Genomic DNA, 16,963 nt, shown 5'->3' with positions numbered 1-16,963 from the left:
TATTAAAGGCATATTTCATTGCCTAATCATAGATGTCTATTGTACCTTTTATGTTTTGAATCATAATTGCAGCCTGTTCCCCAACTGTAATAATGAAAGACATTTTGGCATATGCTTATATTGATTCCCCTTTAACAAAGCACTTAAAACACATACTTGCATCCCACTGAAATTAATGGCCAACCTTAACTTTGACTACACCGATGTCACTGGCATCTAGACAAATGGCAATTTATATGGGCACAGAATTGCCTACTTTTGTTGGACAGACACGAGCCTCTGAAGAGAACTCTTCAAACTCAAAAGACTTTAAAATACTCAACTGCTTCGGTTAGAAAAGCTATGCCATCCATGGTTTTTATGTTTTTATCAGAACAACTATGCTAGCAAAAAAAAAAAAAAATTCTATTGTACTGAAATATCTTTTCCAGCTCCTAGTCTGGAATAACCTAAACTGTAGAAATAATTTTCAGTAGATGTAACAAAATACAGTACATGCAGAAATGGGAAAAGGCAAAACTTAATCATACAACACCTTCAGAACAAGCTATCATTAGGTGTAATATAAATAATGCACTAAATTCTATTCCAAATTTATTTTGTCTGTATGCTCATCTGTTATTCTTTTTGCTTTGGGATTAAGTGGTATATGAAAATAAGCAAAAAATAATCAAGAATTATGCTTACCTTGTTCCCTTTTTCAGGCACTGTTACTAGCTATCCTAGTTAGTTAGAACTTGCAGTGAAATATTTCAGGAAATTAAAATAGGTTAAAAATGCAGAAATAGAAATGCCTTTACATAGAGAAAAGTCAACATTCATTTCAGCATCAAATCCAGGGCACAGTGAGGCAATACTAAACTAATCTGTTTCAGAAGCTCAGTATCACCTGACTTCATGGGAACTCATCAAAATCAGTAGACTTAAAGATATAAAAGAAGATCAAGATTAATTGAACAATGTACTCCCTTTTCTGACAGAGAAATTTCTCCGAGTTCTAAATATTGCTAGTCATTTCTCTATTAATTTTCTAATATTTTTACCTAGCAGTACCTGCAGTTACTAATGGGCTTTGTAGCAATACATTTTCTCCACCTGTGTTCTAATTTAAACCCCAAGCGAACAGCTCCTGTAGAATATTGTAGCCCTGTACACTGCTCTGACTGCATTCAGGGAGTTTACTCTTGACAAAACTTCAAGAAGCATGTCAGTGTGCAGGGACAATGAAAATACCTGTTAGACCTCCTCAGCTGGAGGAAACAAGATGATATTTGAAGCCATACTTAGCGAGTCTACAGGCTCTCTTAATTTAAATTTAAAATAAGAAGCCATCCTGCCTGGAAAAATCTCAGTTATTTAGTTTACACACGGATACAGAGAGGTATCAACATTTCCTTAATTAAAGTGTTGAGTCTGTCTACTTTTTAGTTTCCTTAATACATACTTAGACCAAGAGAAACGTCATTAAGATCAACAAATATATCTACTGTAAACAGAAATCACATGTACAAAATTAAGCAAGTGCAATCACACATTTACTAGAAAAAAAATATTCTTTATTCATTAATTAATTCACAACACAATAAATACTGGGATCACACATATGAGGGACCCAGCAAAGCTCAGACTTGTTTGCACCATGGTGTGGTTTGACAAACAAATCCTCATCAGCTGGCATCCTAAGCCTGACCACATTTTTTTGGGTACATTTTCACATGCAATCAGTAAGTTGCAATGTACATAAATTCATCAATTGTTTCAATTTACATTAGTCAGGCTTTTAAAAACAACTCTTAAGCACCATCCCTGGTGAATCCTTCAGGAAAAAAAAGCACAATCTCAATATTTGTCATTATTCTGTCTTACTGCTGATTCTGAAATTATTATGTAGGTGGGATTGTATGTTTAGTTTTACTTCAGGGGGCAACAGCATTATCCACTAAATGAGAACAGAACCAGGCTGCTGTTGAAGAGATGAACAATTTCATGCAGGCCACTCAGCAATTCTAAAACCAAGATAGCTCTGTTTCTTCTGAAAACCATGACATGCCTTAGTTTCACACTCTATATACACTGAGGTCACATTTCCTTGAGATCTCTCTTATTTGCTGTCCCAAATAATTATTTTGAAGTTTACAATGAATGAAATTAACTCCTCTTTCTATTGATTTGTCTGTAGGGACAGACAACTCTGTCTGCTGGATGCATTGGTAGGGCAAGAGTAGAGAAGCAGATTTTATATGGTTAAACACCAATGCTTTCATTTTTGGGAAGCTAAAGGAACTATAATAGGTAATCACTGGAAAAAATCTTGCATGCATAAATTTTAAGAGTTTTATCAGAGGTGAGCTGTTTTTCACAGCAAAATTTCTACTAAGCTGTATCTCCATATTTTGAAATATTAAGTAAAATAATTTAAGAAACTAATTTATTCTGAACTCTTTTTTTTTCTAAACAGCTGAGGAAAATCTAGCGAGGATTTTGGCTATATCATATTCATAAGGCCCTTTATTAAAGGAAACAAACTTCAGAATGTGCAGAAATGCACCTATTTATATAAGATATAAAGTTTTCATCTTTTCTTCTAAAGGCAGTTGCAAAATTCAGGCATTTTTTCAACAACACTTCCAATCTAAATATTCCTTATCAACTACAAGCTTATGGATGACTTCACAAATGAAAAATGGCATCAGCAATCTGATAGGGAATACTACTTGGAGTCCAACGGGATCATTCCTATTTTATGGACCAGAAACATGGACCAAAAAAAAAAAAAAAATCAGGAAAATTTATAGAGAAAACATTTAGGATTTCTTTTTGTTCTTGTCTAAGTAAAAAAAAAATCTGAAAATTTAATATTCACATACCAATAAGAGTATTATAAATGCTGTTAAATTCTATTTTACATGGAAGTTTTGATCCCTTTTGTCTGATAGTTTCTCAGACAGGTACAATTCTCATGGTAAAAATTAATTTACACTTGATATAAACCAACCATTTGTCTGTGTTGCTGCAGCAGTAAAATAACAATCAAATTAAAATAGTAGATATATATGTGATCATCAGACCATTCTTCAAAATTGCAACAACTTTGGAATGAAAATAACAAATTCCACACATAAAACACGAATATCAATGAACTGCAAAAAGGATATATTTTGTTTCACCTGAAGCTGGTCTCTTCCAATATGCACTATTCTGCTGTAAGGGGTGCAAGAGACTGTGACTGTGCACATCAAAATATTGAAACTGCGACTGGGATTGAAATTCAGTGCAGAGTGGTTTGTGTTTTTGTCAGGCTACCTCCTTAACAGGGTTCTGCACAAGAAGCTTCACGCTCAGATTTGTTCCTCTCCTACCACATATGAGCCAGCATCTCCCCCTTCTGGAGAGCACGAAAATCAGCCAGAATCTGCAACAGGGTAATGCTTTCTTACTCGGGCCAGTGCACGGAAAAAAAAAAAAAAAAAAAAAAAAAAAGGAAAGAAAAAGTCGCAGATGATTATTTTATATCTTTGCTCAGGGCAGGACCATTTCTCTTCTGGATCACTGCTTAATGCAGTTCCCTTCAGTAACGTGTTTTATTAAAGCCAGACGTAAGTCAGTTCAGTCTCTAGCTCATCAGTAAGAAAGTCTTAAAAAACAAACCAAGAAAATATTTCAGCGTCAGCTGTATTTCTGCATTCTATAAAAGAGAAAATGCTGCATAAGGTGGATTATTAGAGGGTTTTACTCTACTTGTCAGATTAATATACACTGTTCAAGCAGTAATTTGTGAGATGTGTCAATTTAGTTTGGACTAAGCTGAATTAAAAATTTCAGGTGTAGGCAGAGGCGCCACCATAAAATCCAACTCTTCCTTCAGCACCTTTGAGATAATTCATTCTCAGTCCTTACCATAACACTGTGACCAAGCTGCTACTGATTAATCCATTGTGATTCTTCCAGCAGCAGCACATCTTCAGGTGATTTTCTATTACATTCCTTTACATATTACATTTTAAAGGAAAAACCCAAAGATGACTGCTTACCCTTTGTTATGCACTCCAAGAACTTATTTCCACTGGTGAATGCAGACTCTCAATATTCAATATTAGGATCAGCAATGAGCAATCCAAGCATGCAGGACAAAGCACCCACCAAACTTCTAAGGGATGCCCTCTCTGACTGCCAGCACCTGAGACTCCTCTGCTCACAGTCAGTTGTGCCAAGAGGGAAACCCAAATGACAACTGCTTCATTTGAAGATGGCCTCAGATGTCACGGGGTTTAGTTATATTTATATATAAAATACTGTGCTTATTCCCTAGCTTCCAGCAACAGAAGAGCTTTAGGCATGTAGAAATGAGATTTGTTGCAGCAGGACTACATTAGTTTTAGAACTGTGATGGTGCAAGGAAAATTTTTTGGCTGTGAAAAAAAAGCTCTCTACAAGGAGAACAAGAAAGATTCCTATAACCTGAACCATTAAAGCTGTTTCAACTTTAAGTGCCCCTTTTCTTTACAAATATGCTTTGTGTTTTTTTTTCCTTCTTTCCAGGGATGGTATTTAACCTCAGCAGCCCGTAACTGTTGCATCCAGGCCAGAACGCTTTGTAATGTGCAGCTTGGTAACTTCTTCAGCACAGGTGGGGTGAATGCCAACTGTCTTCACCATCTGAGGATATGTAGCACCACATCTACCAAAAAACAACAACAAAAAAAATGACCCATAAAGTCAAATGCTATTCACCTGAAGCAGCTAGAAGGCCCTAAAACATCAAAGTAATTTCGCTCTTGTCCACTTGATCAGATAGAGGAGTTGCATTTGATCTTCAAACAATGCTGCCTATTATTTCTCAGGCACTTACACAACACGTAGACGCCCAGCTTCCCAACACTGAGGCAGGAAAGAATTGTCATAAGAGTTGAGACAGAGAGAATTAAGCAATTTACCCTAAGTCACAACTGAGCCTGTGGCAAAAACATATGACAAAACTGCAACCTTCAGCTTTTCTTGTATATACATGTGTGTTTCACTAACTCCAGATGAAAAAAAATGCACACATACACACAGAGGAAGAAAATCTTAATTACAAATGTTGGAAAGAATCTGCTGAAGGAAATAATACCAGAATATTCTTCCATGAACTGAAAGTCTCTGGTGCTTACACTGAATATCAGTGTTATAAGCAAGGAAAAAAAAAGTCTTTTATTTGAAAAAAACAAGGCAAACAAACAAATAAAATCCATCAAAACCTCCTGGTGCTACAATCCCACTTGCTTAATTCCCTTACTTGTCCAGTAACATTCTAAAGACTTGATGATTTTCTTTTAAACTGTTATTCCTGGCAGGCTACACTGTAAGAATAACAGAAATAGCCCTAAATTTAAGGATTACTTCAAACTCTCTATAGAATAATGTTATCTCCCTCTACAAAATACAGGGAAGGAAGCCATAGATGCCTTTTGGTGTCTCCACTTACATCCAAAAAAGCACTGACAAGCAAAAGATCTTTGCTGACCACAGATGTTACTGGAGTGCTGGGTGGGGAGGGAAGATGAAAAATCATCCTTCAGAGAGGCTGAAGCAAGACCTAACATTGGACAAAGGAGAAGAGCAGCTCTTACAGTGGGGGTTCCACATATAAAGCTCTGGATTTGTGAAATGCAATAGAAACCAATACAGGAATCTGACCTGCTGAAAACCTCTTACTGTGGCTAAAATTTTCATTTCCCTCAAGCAAGGAAGATAAGCACTCCAGTTTCATGTGCTTCCTTTTCAATGGTTATTTTGGATAAAACTTCAAAACAATGACATCCTTAAAATGTAGCTCTAGAATCTATACCACTGGCAATTAATGGACTACAAACACATGTTGAAAATGTGTACTGAGGGTACCCTGCAATCAGTGATTTCCAAGATATTCCTCACATGATACTTGTGGTCCTGCCTTCTTAATCCTTTCTGCTTTTCATTTATAATAGTCACTCACAAGTGCAGGACTAAAACTATAGTAAAATGGTGATAAAATTCAGAACAATGAACTGGCACCACAACTGATGATGATTTATGATGTCCCAGACTACTTTATTTGAAGAGGGAGTTAAAATTGTAATTTTGTAATGTAAATATAGGAATCAACATATCTGAAGATGTGAATCAGCAATAAGAAGGGGAAAGGAAAAAAACAAGTAAGAAATAATTGTAGCACACAAAAAGCATAGCAAGAATTTTCCATTTAATCAGAGAGGACTGAGAATCAATCCTTGCTCCTTCATATTGAGGACTTCTATATTAATATTTGAGCAAAATCTTAAACAAGAGCAGATCACAAAGGGTAAGTTTTTTATTACAATTATCAGATCGCTTCAAACAAAAGTATCTTTGCTCTCCTGTCATTCCATAGAAGTTTATTTTTTACTATATTATAGTTAACTTATATCCCAGCAATATAAGAATTCATGCAAACTTTGCTGAACTTTTAAGAAGCCATGGCTGTGCAAATCTAAGATGTGATTAGGAAAGGAAATGCTTGGCAGGTGTAAAGAAAGGTTTTTATGAAAAGCACAAACATATTTTTAAAGAAGTAACTTGCAAAACTGTATGATCTCCTATCCTGTGCACAGAATGCAAAAGAAGCTAAACTGAAAAAACTAACATTAGTTAATGCTTAATTCTGTTTTTTGCTTTAACCATATCAAATCAACAATATCTTTTCCTCAGTTGTTCCCTAACTATATCCAGTATTACTGTATCCAGTAACTAAATCCAGTATATCTTAATGAAGAACTGCAGTATTTTTAGTGAAAATATATGCAATACTCTATGAAAAGTAACAAAAAGCATGCATTCTTTATAGTGTTGCCAAAACTAGGCAGCTATCTTTTATAATCTTACAATAACTTAAGAAGCAGGCTTTAGAAGCTAGAGACATTCTTTTGTACTTACTTGATTCCAAGAGCAAATCCTTGAATAACTTCGCCTGCATTTGGTCCAATGAAATGAAGGCCAAGTATTCGTTGCTCCCTCTCTCGTAAGCACACCATCTGAAAACAATACATCAAAAAAAGATCTTTTCTTAGAACACTTAAAGATAAGGCATGAAGATGGATTAAATGAAACTGGAGTGCCCCAAGATCCTAGCTCAGCTGTTTCTTTCCAGTGTGTCAAAAACTTACGCACTTGCTGAAGTCTTATTCTTACTGTCCTTGAGCACTTTCCTAAATTGAAGCTTTATTTAGTGTATTTCTTTCAGACTTGAGGCAGCCACTGACAACAGTAATTTCTGGGGCTGAATACTTTGTTGTTTTCCATTTGTTGAAATCTTCAAAGTACTTTCTGTAGTCTGGTGACCAGACCAGTGCTCTTTTCCACTGAGTGGCCACCTCAGAACTTCTCCAAGCCTGTGCAGTTGTTTTGATCAGCTGTATTTTCACAGAAGACCACTACCATTATCAGCTGTATTTTCACAGAAGACCACTACTAGCTCCAGAATATTTTGTGCCTTTGTGACTCAGTCAGCAAACACTTACCAGCATCATGTTTGGTGAGATACATTTACCACATAGGGCACATAACCTAAAAATGAGTCCAGCCTCAGAAGCAGCCAAAGATGAAGGTTAATAAGTATCTAGGAGAGCCTGAGTCATTGCACACTTAACTTTTATTAGAGAACTTAATGAAAATGTTTTAGTTCCTGTAAGGTCACCATCTTTATAATTATGAAACAAAAGTCAGTCTCTCCCTGCATTCTCCCATCAAGCATTACATTATCACTAATCTACTAAGTTCTCCTATTCAGTAACAGCTTAAAAGTCTTTCATCAGGAATGGCAGGAACAGCAGCAATCCTTATGTGGGACTTTAAATATTAAGGTGTTTTAACAGAAAAGTTCTTGCAATAGAGTTTGAAAAACTCAAATTACATGTTTGTTTATATGTTTTGACAGTTTAGTAAGCACTATATTAAATATCATTCAACAACTATGATGATGTTACTACTTCACCCTTAAAAATTTACTCTAATTGATATAATTCAAAGGGAATACATAAAATTGAATATATCACCTTTGTTACACTGGAACTTGGAACATTTATGGCTAGCATTTACATAACTCAGAGGTGAAAAAATACAGTCAGAAAAACTGATTTCAGTTATTGACAGTGGACATTCCTTACATAACAATAACAATTTAATATTGCATAATATAATTGATGGATACATTTATGCAAAAAAGACTGCTCCCTGATGATAAGGAAAAAAAGAAAGGAAAGAAAAGAAAACTATGGTATGTTCTGCCAACACTACAGTTCATCTTATCTAAGATTCCCTAATGTAGGCAAGAGCATCAAAAACCCTTTCTAACACTGAAGCAAATGGATTACTGCAGATGGCCCTTTTCAAGTCTGGCACTTAGGTCTAAACCAGGAGCTTTTTTGTTTTCATGAGTACAGACTGAGTAGTTACTGTAGTTTCGTTAGCCTTATGCTTAATTTTTGAAAGTACCAAACTTTCAGCAAGAAGTGTCAATATAAATATTACATGTACCAGTTAAGAACTTTGCTAGAAGAGGCAGAGATTGATATCTGTAGAATTTCAAATATATCTTAGGACATTAAAAGCAGCTCAAAGATGTTTTTTATCAGCAGAATGTCAAAAATGCTAATATCTGTAAAGCAATTTCAAGATATCTACCACCAAGAAAATATCCATCTTGTGATTTTTTTATTTTTTTTTACTAAGCAGTGCTCTTTAAAGTTGGCTGTACCATATCCCATTTTAAGATAAAAGCAAGTTAAAAGCACACAAAACTCACTTTCATATAGCATTGAGTTGCATCTCTTTCAGCCACTGTAAACTCTAAAGGTTTGTAATATGCATGGTATACCTGGTAGGAAAAACAATAACATTTTGTGTAAAAGAGTACTATTATGTCAAAACCTGGTATTTATTACTATAATAACTACTATTACTACATATTTATACCTTTGTACAAAATTTGATGTATTTATAACCTGATAATTATTTTAAAGAAAAATATGGAAAGCACAGTAAATATGGAAAGCTTAACACAAACCTGTCTCAGAGAATCGGACTAAAAGCAAAACTGAAAAAACCCTCACAAATAATGCTACTCAGACTAATGCACTAAATTAAAGGAAAAAAACCTAGGATTTTTAAGCTTCTCTCTAAGGTTCAATGCCTTGTTTACTGAAATAATGAAATCCAAGAATCTTTTCATCTATAATAATGCATCCCACAACAAAATCCAAACTGTAATTTTTGCATTCTGAATTAATAAATTCTTATTTTTTCATTAATGATTTTCCCTGGGGCGAGTGAGTAAGAGCAATACAATATATCTCTTCAAGAGTAACTTGCAGAAAGTAACATAGCCATTATTTTATGATGCTGCATAATGTAACTTGCTAAAATGGCAGCTACTTTAAAGCTGTCAAACCCTATCAGTGATTTTAAGTAGGTAACAGTTCCCATTGTGACCTGCTACAATACTACTGAAGCTCTGAGCATTTCTGGAGACATCAACTCCCTAACTGTAAACACATCATTTTGGGGACCAAAAGTTTTACCTGATAGAGCAGTGAAAATTCTGCCTTCCCACAGGGTAACTCTGCCACCAACTAGAAATTTAAAATGTTTTCGTACCTCAATATTATCTGATCCGTGCCGCTGCACAGCTGCTTCTTCTGACAGGCCAACACAACCATATTCCAGGGGAGTGAAGACTGTGGTAGGCACCTGCTCAGGAGGAAGCAGAAGGTGTTACAGCTGAACATGTGCAGCAGCTGCCTGGCAGACCCCTGTGCACGACTGAGAGGTGCAGCTCGGGCACACACCTCCACTGTGGCTGCTGTCAAAGCTGGATTCCAAAGTGACAAAAATTCCTTATAAATTTAAAAAAAAAAAAAAAGCCAAAGATTGTTCTTACTGAAAAAAAGACATAACTCACATTGTCATAGTCCATCAGCTCTGAAGACTGGCCGAAAAGACGCTGAGCCAGCAGTTTTCCTGCAGCTATTGCTGTGGGTGTTAATTCAGGACGGCCCTAAGAAGAGAGCACAAGGCTTTGTTTGAACTTAAGGAGAAGTGGCATCCAAAGATTTCTCCTGGGACAATGGTCAGAGGAAGGCCAAATCTTTGGAATTCCAGCTCAGTAGCCAGGGCTCCAAATAGAAAAAGCAATAATAATTTCTGTCCAAACATGCTTTAAAGTCTGAGTTTACTCTCTGTCTTAATGAGGGGAAAATGTCACAAATATATCATATCTTTATATCTTATCATGTCAGCTCTTGAAAAGCAGCACATATTCACATGCTGACTGTTCACTTCACCCCTTTTCTCCAAAGTAAGCCATGAGGAAATTTTTCAAAGTGTCTTTTTAAAGCAAGAAGAAACTAGTTTAAAGCAACAGTGTTTTTAAAAATCAGATCTTTTAAAAAAAAAAATTTTACACATTTTACAGAACACAGGCACAAAACCCAGATAGTTGTAGACACTATTAGTGACTTCATCTGTTGGTCCTGGACTGAAAAATCTTCACTGTAATCCATTCTTCTTTAAAAGCTTTTTTTTGTATATTGGTAGACAGACTGTGTACATGGTATTAGCTACCATTTTCTTCAGTACACATACCATATTAATTATCTACATATTAATAGGCATTTAATACTCATAACCACTTAAAAGTTCAATTGCAAAAAACCAATCTGAAACAATATATCTAACCTGATAACAGAAATCACAATTTTAATTGTAAATGAAGGCTACTCTATTTTTCCTCCACAGCTCATGACACAACACAAAGTTGCAAGTCTATCCCTTTTTCCTTCTAACATCCATCAAGTCACAATTTTTCAAATCCAGCATTTTGACTTTTAAGTCTGTAAATGCAATTCACCAGATGAAATTTGTTTTTTCTAACACACATTTGCCTGAAACATGTCTGCCAATCATTTCTGTAGCAGGAAATATATGTTGTTTTGGCATTCCAGAAATGAATAGAAGATTGGAACGAGAGATAAAATTGTGAAAGCACTGCCATGCATTCCATAAAACCCAACTAATTACTAAAACATCCATGCAGATAAAGCCAAATTCCTCATAAACAATGACTTAAAGACCTTCCTTGGTAAATATTTGAAATGCACATTCACTTTGCAGTCATGTGTAGAACTACTCTGCTGATAATTATGGATACGAATTGTTCATAAGAATCCTCCAATGGATTATACATTTAACCAAGATGGTCCTAAGAGAGTTTAAAAATCTTTGAAGTAATGTGTATTTGTTCTAACACAACTCTTTTAGTCTCATTTCTATTCAAAGCAACATACTGTACATTCCACTTTCTCTACACATCTTTGTTGTAACACCCTTTGAAATATGACAGATGTAGAGCAGCCTGACCATATGATAAACCTCCTTCTGAGAAAATGTCTTTATAGTGTGTGCCATGCCTTTCAACAAGAATACTACTGGAGGAAGGATTTTAACACAGAGTTTATATCAGCATTGAAAAAAAAAATTCAAACTAAAATTCCAGCTTGATCTTCCTGATCCTGATTACAGAAGATGAAAATGCTGAAATGCAATTTCACCTGCCAGTTGAAAATAATATTTTGCCAAAACTTGAATAATGTTTTTTGAGGGTACACAAACTGACTGACATCTGGAAGATTTTTTTTCCCCTTTTTCTCCAAATGAAATCTTGGGTAACATCAGGATTCCATTGGTCACACAGGGGTGCAACAAGACACCCATGCACACACAGATTCCCATCTGTACCAGCTGGGTAGGACTCCCAAATGAAAACAGTCATTCTGAGCAATCAGGAAACTCAGCTGCCCCCTCTCTCATTCCCCTTCCAGCCAGGGCACTGAATTCTAACAAAAAAAAAAAAAAGCAGTTCTAGCTATTTGGTAGCAATTCAGCATTTATTCAGTGTGGAATGGTAAAGGAGGGAGGAAGAATTGGGAACTACTCACAAAATTTGAGCAAAAGCACTTTATGGTAGCAAAGAAACTCTAACAGAGACAGAGCAGAGCAAAGAGAAATCCTGAACAGGAACACCAGAGGAAAGTATAATTTTTATAATGGTTCTTAGGGATCATTGATGCTTACACACAAGAAACAAGATTCCCCTTCCTGTGCTCTTTTGGTAGGTCACACCCAGAAAGTACCACAACCAAGCTCTGCAGCTTTGTGGTTCTTAGCAGGATGCCCTTGATTCTCATGTGCTAATTTGAGACATGCACCAACACAGAAATTTCTTTCACTGCTGGTCCCCATGCCAATGAAATTTATTATCTAAATTAATTCTGCTTAAAAGACTAAACTAATTTAAGTATTCAAATACAATAAACTTCATTGCTTAGCAAATGGAATTACACAGGTCACATTGTGCTGGAGTCAGGTAAGATAGTGGCAGTATTTCTTTTTATCTCTAAACACTTGAAATGTATGAGTACTATATGATGATCCCTTTAATTCTCTGCATTGAGCCAGTGTGTAGATAAAAGTTTAAGGGAATATTCTACAAAGCACTGACTTAACTTTCTCATTTTTCACCCCAACTGTACACTGGACACAGCACAGACCTGTGCTGCTGGTTTTAACACTTATATTTAGAAGTGTCTATTGAACCACTCAGGTTCAAAAATCCGCACTAATAAGGACAAAAGCAGGAAAAGGAAATCCAAGTTTTAACAACAAAATGAAACTAACAAATACATGAAGACATGATTTGTTATATTCAGAGTAGGAAAGAGGAGAGCATCCTGCCTCCAACTTTATATTTCTTATTTAACTAAATCCTCAAAGGGCAGAAGACAAAAAGCATCCAAAAAGGAAATTATTTGCCCACAATAACACTGCAGATTGGCAGCAAAATAAACAACAGAATCTAAGCCCTGCCAGCATTGCCTCTAACAACTGCTTCTTGGATGAAATTAAAAAGAAAACTTTGGAAAGCAGGGGACCAGCCAAGGCATAGATATCAGGGATAAGCAGGTGTAGAAGGTTATTGTGAGCAGAAAGTGGAATTCAGGAAGTATCTGAGAGCAAGAAGTGACAAGTACAGGGGGAATCTGCATGTGAAATGAGAAGAAAGGAGAGGAACTCTACAAAATCCCAAAGCTCTGAGTGACTGGAAAGGACAAACAGGACAGAGAAGTTGGGTAGAGTAAGGGAGGAAAAAAAATAAAGGAGAAATATCTGAGAAGGAAAGAGTTTTAACACAATTTAAAAGGAAATGGCAAGTCCACATGAAGATGGAGACAGACAGGAAGAAACACATGTCTACAAACAGGGAAGAGGTCAGGAGTGGTCAGCAGATTGATGAGATTTAAGTGTCTCTGGCAGCTCCAAAGTCCAGTCAGAAATTTGCAGGGCTATTCCCAAGACATAATTTAATCTGTTACATCTTTTCAGAAACTAAAAGCACCTGTAAGGTTTATACATTTGAGAGATCTTTAAAATATTTTAAACAGCAGAATGAGAAATCATTTAACTTCTCTAAAATTATACTACATATACTGTTTGGATATTGCTACAGTACTTAGCTTTACCAGACTTGTAAGGCAGATGCCTGCACTATATGAAAAACAATATTGATAGAAAGGCTTCAATTCCATAAAGCTCAGGAACAGGTGAGAGAACTCTGTATCTTGCAATGCCCAGCACTGCTCTGTATTCTACATATTGCCCAAATTTTCCAGGCACAGCAGGCAGATGATGACAACATCCTCCTGTGACTCCACAGTTCAGAATCCAAAGGTTTTTTTTAAAATCAGCATATTTGAGGATGCCCAATTTACAGCAGATAAGCTGAGCTCTTATGGAAAAAGAAAAGTGGCAGATAGAAAGTATTTAAGTGCACATTTATCATGACAAGATATTCTTGTCATATATGACTAGAGATTATAAATAGCACTAGAATAAGACCACAGAATCTGGTTTTACCTCTCTAACAAGTAAATTATTTTGCTTAAGTTATAATGTCCCCTTCTTAAAAAAAAAAAAGACAAAAACAAAAACAAAAAAAAAGGAAAAAACCAACCAAACAAAAACAAAACAAACAAAAAACAACAAAACACAAAAACAAAAAAGCCACATTCCTCATGTTTATTTAGTATAATCATTCACAAATCTGGAACAAAAGTCAAATGCATTTAGTATTTTCAGCAATTACTTTTCATATTCTATAGGAAAGTACTTTTGCCAGAAGCATTTTGCATCAGGGAGCTGAAAAGCTGTTTTGTGATTAGTCTCAATTAACACCCTAAATACCCCAAATGCAGTCACAGAACTTGTCATAGTTATTCCCAGTAAATGTACTCAGCTACAGAAGGTAAGAACTGCTTTCACTCAGCATTCACAGGCAGTATGAAGTCATATGTCAGAAGTGATAAAAACATTATTAGAAAGATAACAGGAGTGATAAAGACATCATTATTAGCCTCTGACCAATGATGCATTCCCTGATAAACATCAGCAATAATCTCTCATGCTGAGATACTTCACAAGATCCCTGTGAAGGAAATTACTGACCCAGGTGGCTGGCATAAACACTCCAGCCCTGCCAAGTGAAAAAGTGCAAAACACTAACATATACACTACAGCATGACTACATCTGGGGACTAGTTATTAGTCAGGAACAAAGTTGGCTTCCTGTTATTGTAAAATAGTTTATGTAGACTCAGTACCTCTGTTATGTCTCCAACTGCATAAATGTGAGGAACAGAAGTAGCTTCACTGGCATCAACAATAATCTTTCCAGTTTCAGAATTAGTTTTCACTCCAACTGTCTCCAAATTGAGAGTTTTGGTGTCAGGGGCTCGGCCTTAAGGAAAAAAAAAAAAGAAGTTAAAGTAAAAGCTATTGGAAAACTTCATCAGCGTTAATCTAAAGAGCTGGCATCCTCCAATGTAGGTCTCCAAGAACTTTGTTCTATTTGATAGTCCAAGCAGAAATATGAGAAAACTAATACTGAGAAAGCTGCAGGGGTGGAAAGTATGGATATAACATTCTGAGGGAAAGGAGCTCAATCACTTACTGCCTTTGCTCTGATATCAGAGTATTGTATTTTTTAAACTTGGAGGACAACACCCACTGGAAAAAGTGAAAAAAACACATTATTTCATATTTATTGAACATTCTAAATTTAGTTTCCTAATGTAGTACAAATATGCATATAAAAATTAAGCAAATTCTACACTGATATTTCCAATAAACATTAACCAAATGTTGCTCAGTGCCAACAGAGTGTTGTGTATACATTTTGAATAAAAATAATTACTAATGTTGTTCAATGTTAAACGTTCCTGAAGTCCTTGTTTCTTGTCATCTGAATACACTTAAAGACACTTTCAGTTCCCTCAACTTAGATGAAAAATTTTATCAACTTTGCTCTCAAGTCCTAAATGCTGATTTATCTCAGACTGTATTTGAGCTATTTCTATAGAGTTTAGAAACATTTTAAATGTATTTAAAAACAACTGCGGCAAATACAACTAAGCCCAGATTTTATTACAGCTTCCTAGTCCAATGATATCAAATTATCTCATATTTTACACATATATTTTTGAAATGTTTTCTGCACAGTTACCCCTTAGATCACCAAAGTCTTAAGAGCATTACACTGAGTTTTCTATAGAGTATCTAAGGATGCAATTCCTGACCCAGAAACTGGAATCTTAAATCCTATCCAACTTGTTTGAAAGTTAATAAACACAGTGAAATTATGTGATAGTCACAAAATTTTTAAGGCTACACAGGATCATGGAAAAAAATTACCTGAATATATCAAAATGAAGGAATTTTTTAAACATGTCTGTTTTAGAGGCTTTAAATGAATATGGATATATCTACACATACAGGTCTCCTTTGCGTGAGTCATGATTTGCATTTGATGTTAATACAGAGCAAAGCAAAACAAAAAGGGAAACGTTTTCATTATAAAAACAAGCTCTTTGATGTTAATGTAGGAAATTATTAAGAAAGGAAAGCCTGGCTTGTCAATACAGACCTAATTATATGTAAACATATGATTCAGTGCTTTATACATCTGCCATATAGCCAGGCCCCTCAAACAATGTCACATCTGAATGCCTCTGTAAAGACTTCTGTGTATTAATTTCATCTGGTGAAACCAACACTTCCTCTGGGAGCACTGACTGAAGCTGTCGGCACTTGGCTATCTGTCTGTCTTCCCTTCTGCTGTCCCCATGGGATGTTGATCTGCTGTTCCTTCTCTGCCCCCTGCTCCCCAGTCCTGATGCTATCAGGCAACAAAAATAATAAACCTCCAGGACCTTATCTTGGCTCGGATGTGAAACAACTTCCTACCGTTGTATTTTTTTGTGTATTGAGAGTAAAGCCTGGGTATTCTGCAAATGGACAACTAATGGGGTTTTCTAGTTTCCTCTTTTTCCTGCCAGGCAGAGCCAAGAGAAAACTTAGCACGCAACGGCAGGCACTGAAAGAGGAAAAAAAAGAAAACCCCTCAATGGAGTAATTTAAAGACCTGTGACAACAACAGTTGAGTTTATCAAACCTGCAGGATAACACTTAACCTTTCCATTGCAGTCTATTTTAACATATGTACAGCTTGGTATTAATAGCTAAGAGTTACAAAAAAATGCGCTGCTTCTCATAGTGAAGTTTCTCTCCCCATTTTACTGCCTAACTATTATTTTTAAAAGCAAAACAAAGTTTTAAAATACTGAGCTGAAGCTTTATTGGCCTTTAGCCCCATGCAGGTTCGCCTCCATAGACAAGAATTATATTAACTGATCTTGCTTCATTTCAAATTCAGTAGCTTAGGCCCGTGATTATACAATGCGTTGTGGTAGGTTGCAGTGTCACACTCAGGGAATTCTGGCATTACCCAACATTCACTTACTATAGTAAAATCAGTTCTCAATTTCTCAACAGGACTTTCATTTTATACCCCCTAACTCCT

At 35.8% G+C, this 16,963-nt stretch overlaps 1 protein-coding gene across 2 annotated transcripts in view; it reads right to left on the bottom strand.

Annotated features, from left to right (window-relative positions):
• Positions 1–1,669: 1,669 nt before the first annotated feature.
• TXNRD2 (thioredoxin reductase 2) overlaps positions 1,670–16,963 on the bottom strand; it is a 32,325-nt gene continuing 17,031 nt past the window's right edge. For both annotated transcript variants that reach the window (XM_062504188.1, XM_062504189.1), the window contains 6 exons: positions 14,706–14,842; positions 9,953–10,048; positions 9,649–9,741; positions 8,798–8,869; positions 6,931–7,028; positions 1,670–4,678 (listed from right to left, as the gene is read on the bottom strand). In XM_062504188.1, coding sequence (XP_062360172.1) covers positions 4,555–4,678; positions 6,931–7,028; positions 8,798–8,869; positions 9,649–9,741; positions 9,953–10,048; positions 14,706–14,842 — 620 coding nt within the window. In that variant the 3' untranslated portion in view covers positions 1,670–4,554. The remainder of the gene's footprint in view (positions 4,679–6,930; positions 7,029–8,797; positions 8,870–9,648; positions 9,742–9,952; positions 10,049–14,705; positions 14,843–16,963) is intronic.

Source organism: Cinclus cinclus, chromosome 17 (assembly GCF_963662255.1).
Source record: "Cinclus cinclus chromosome 17, bCinCin1.1, whole genome shotgun sequence".
Taxonomy (NCBI): Eukaryota; Metazoa; Chordata; class Aves; order Passeriformes; family Cinclidae; genus Cinclus; species Cinclus cinclus.
Note: the sequence above shows the minus strand (reverse complement) of the source record. Positions and strands in the feature narration are given on the sequence as shown.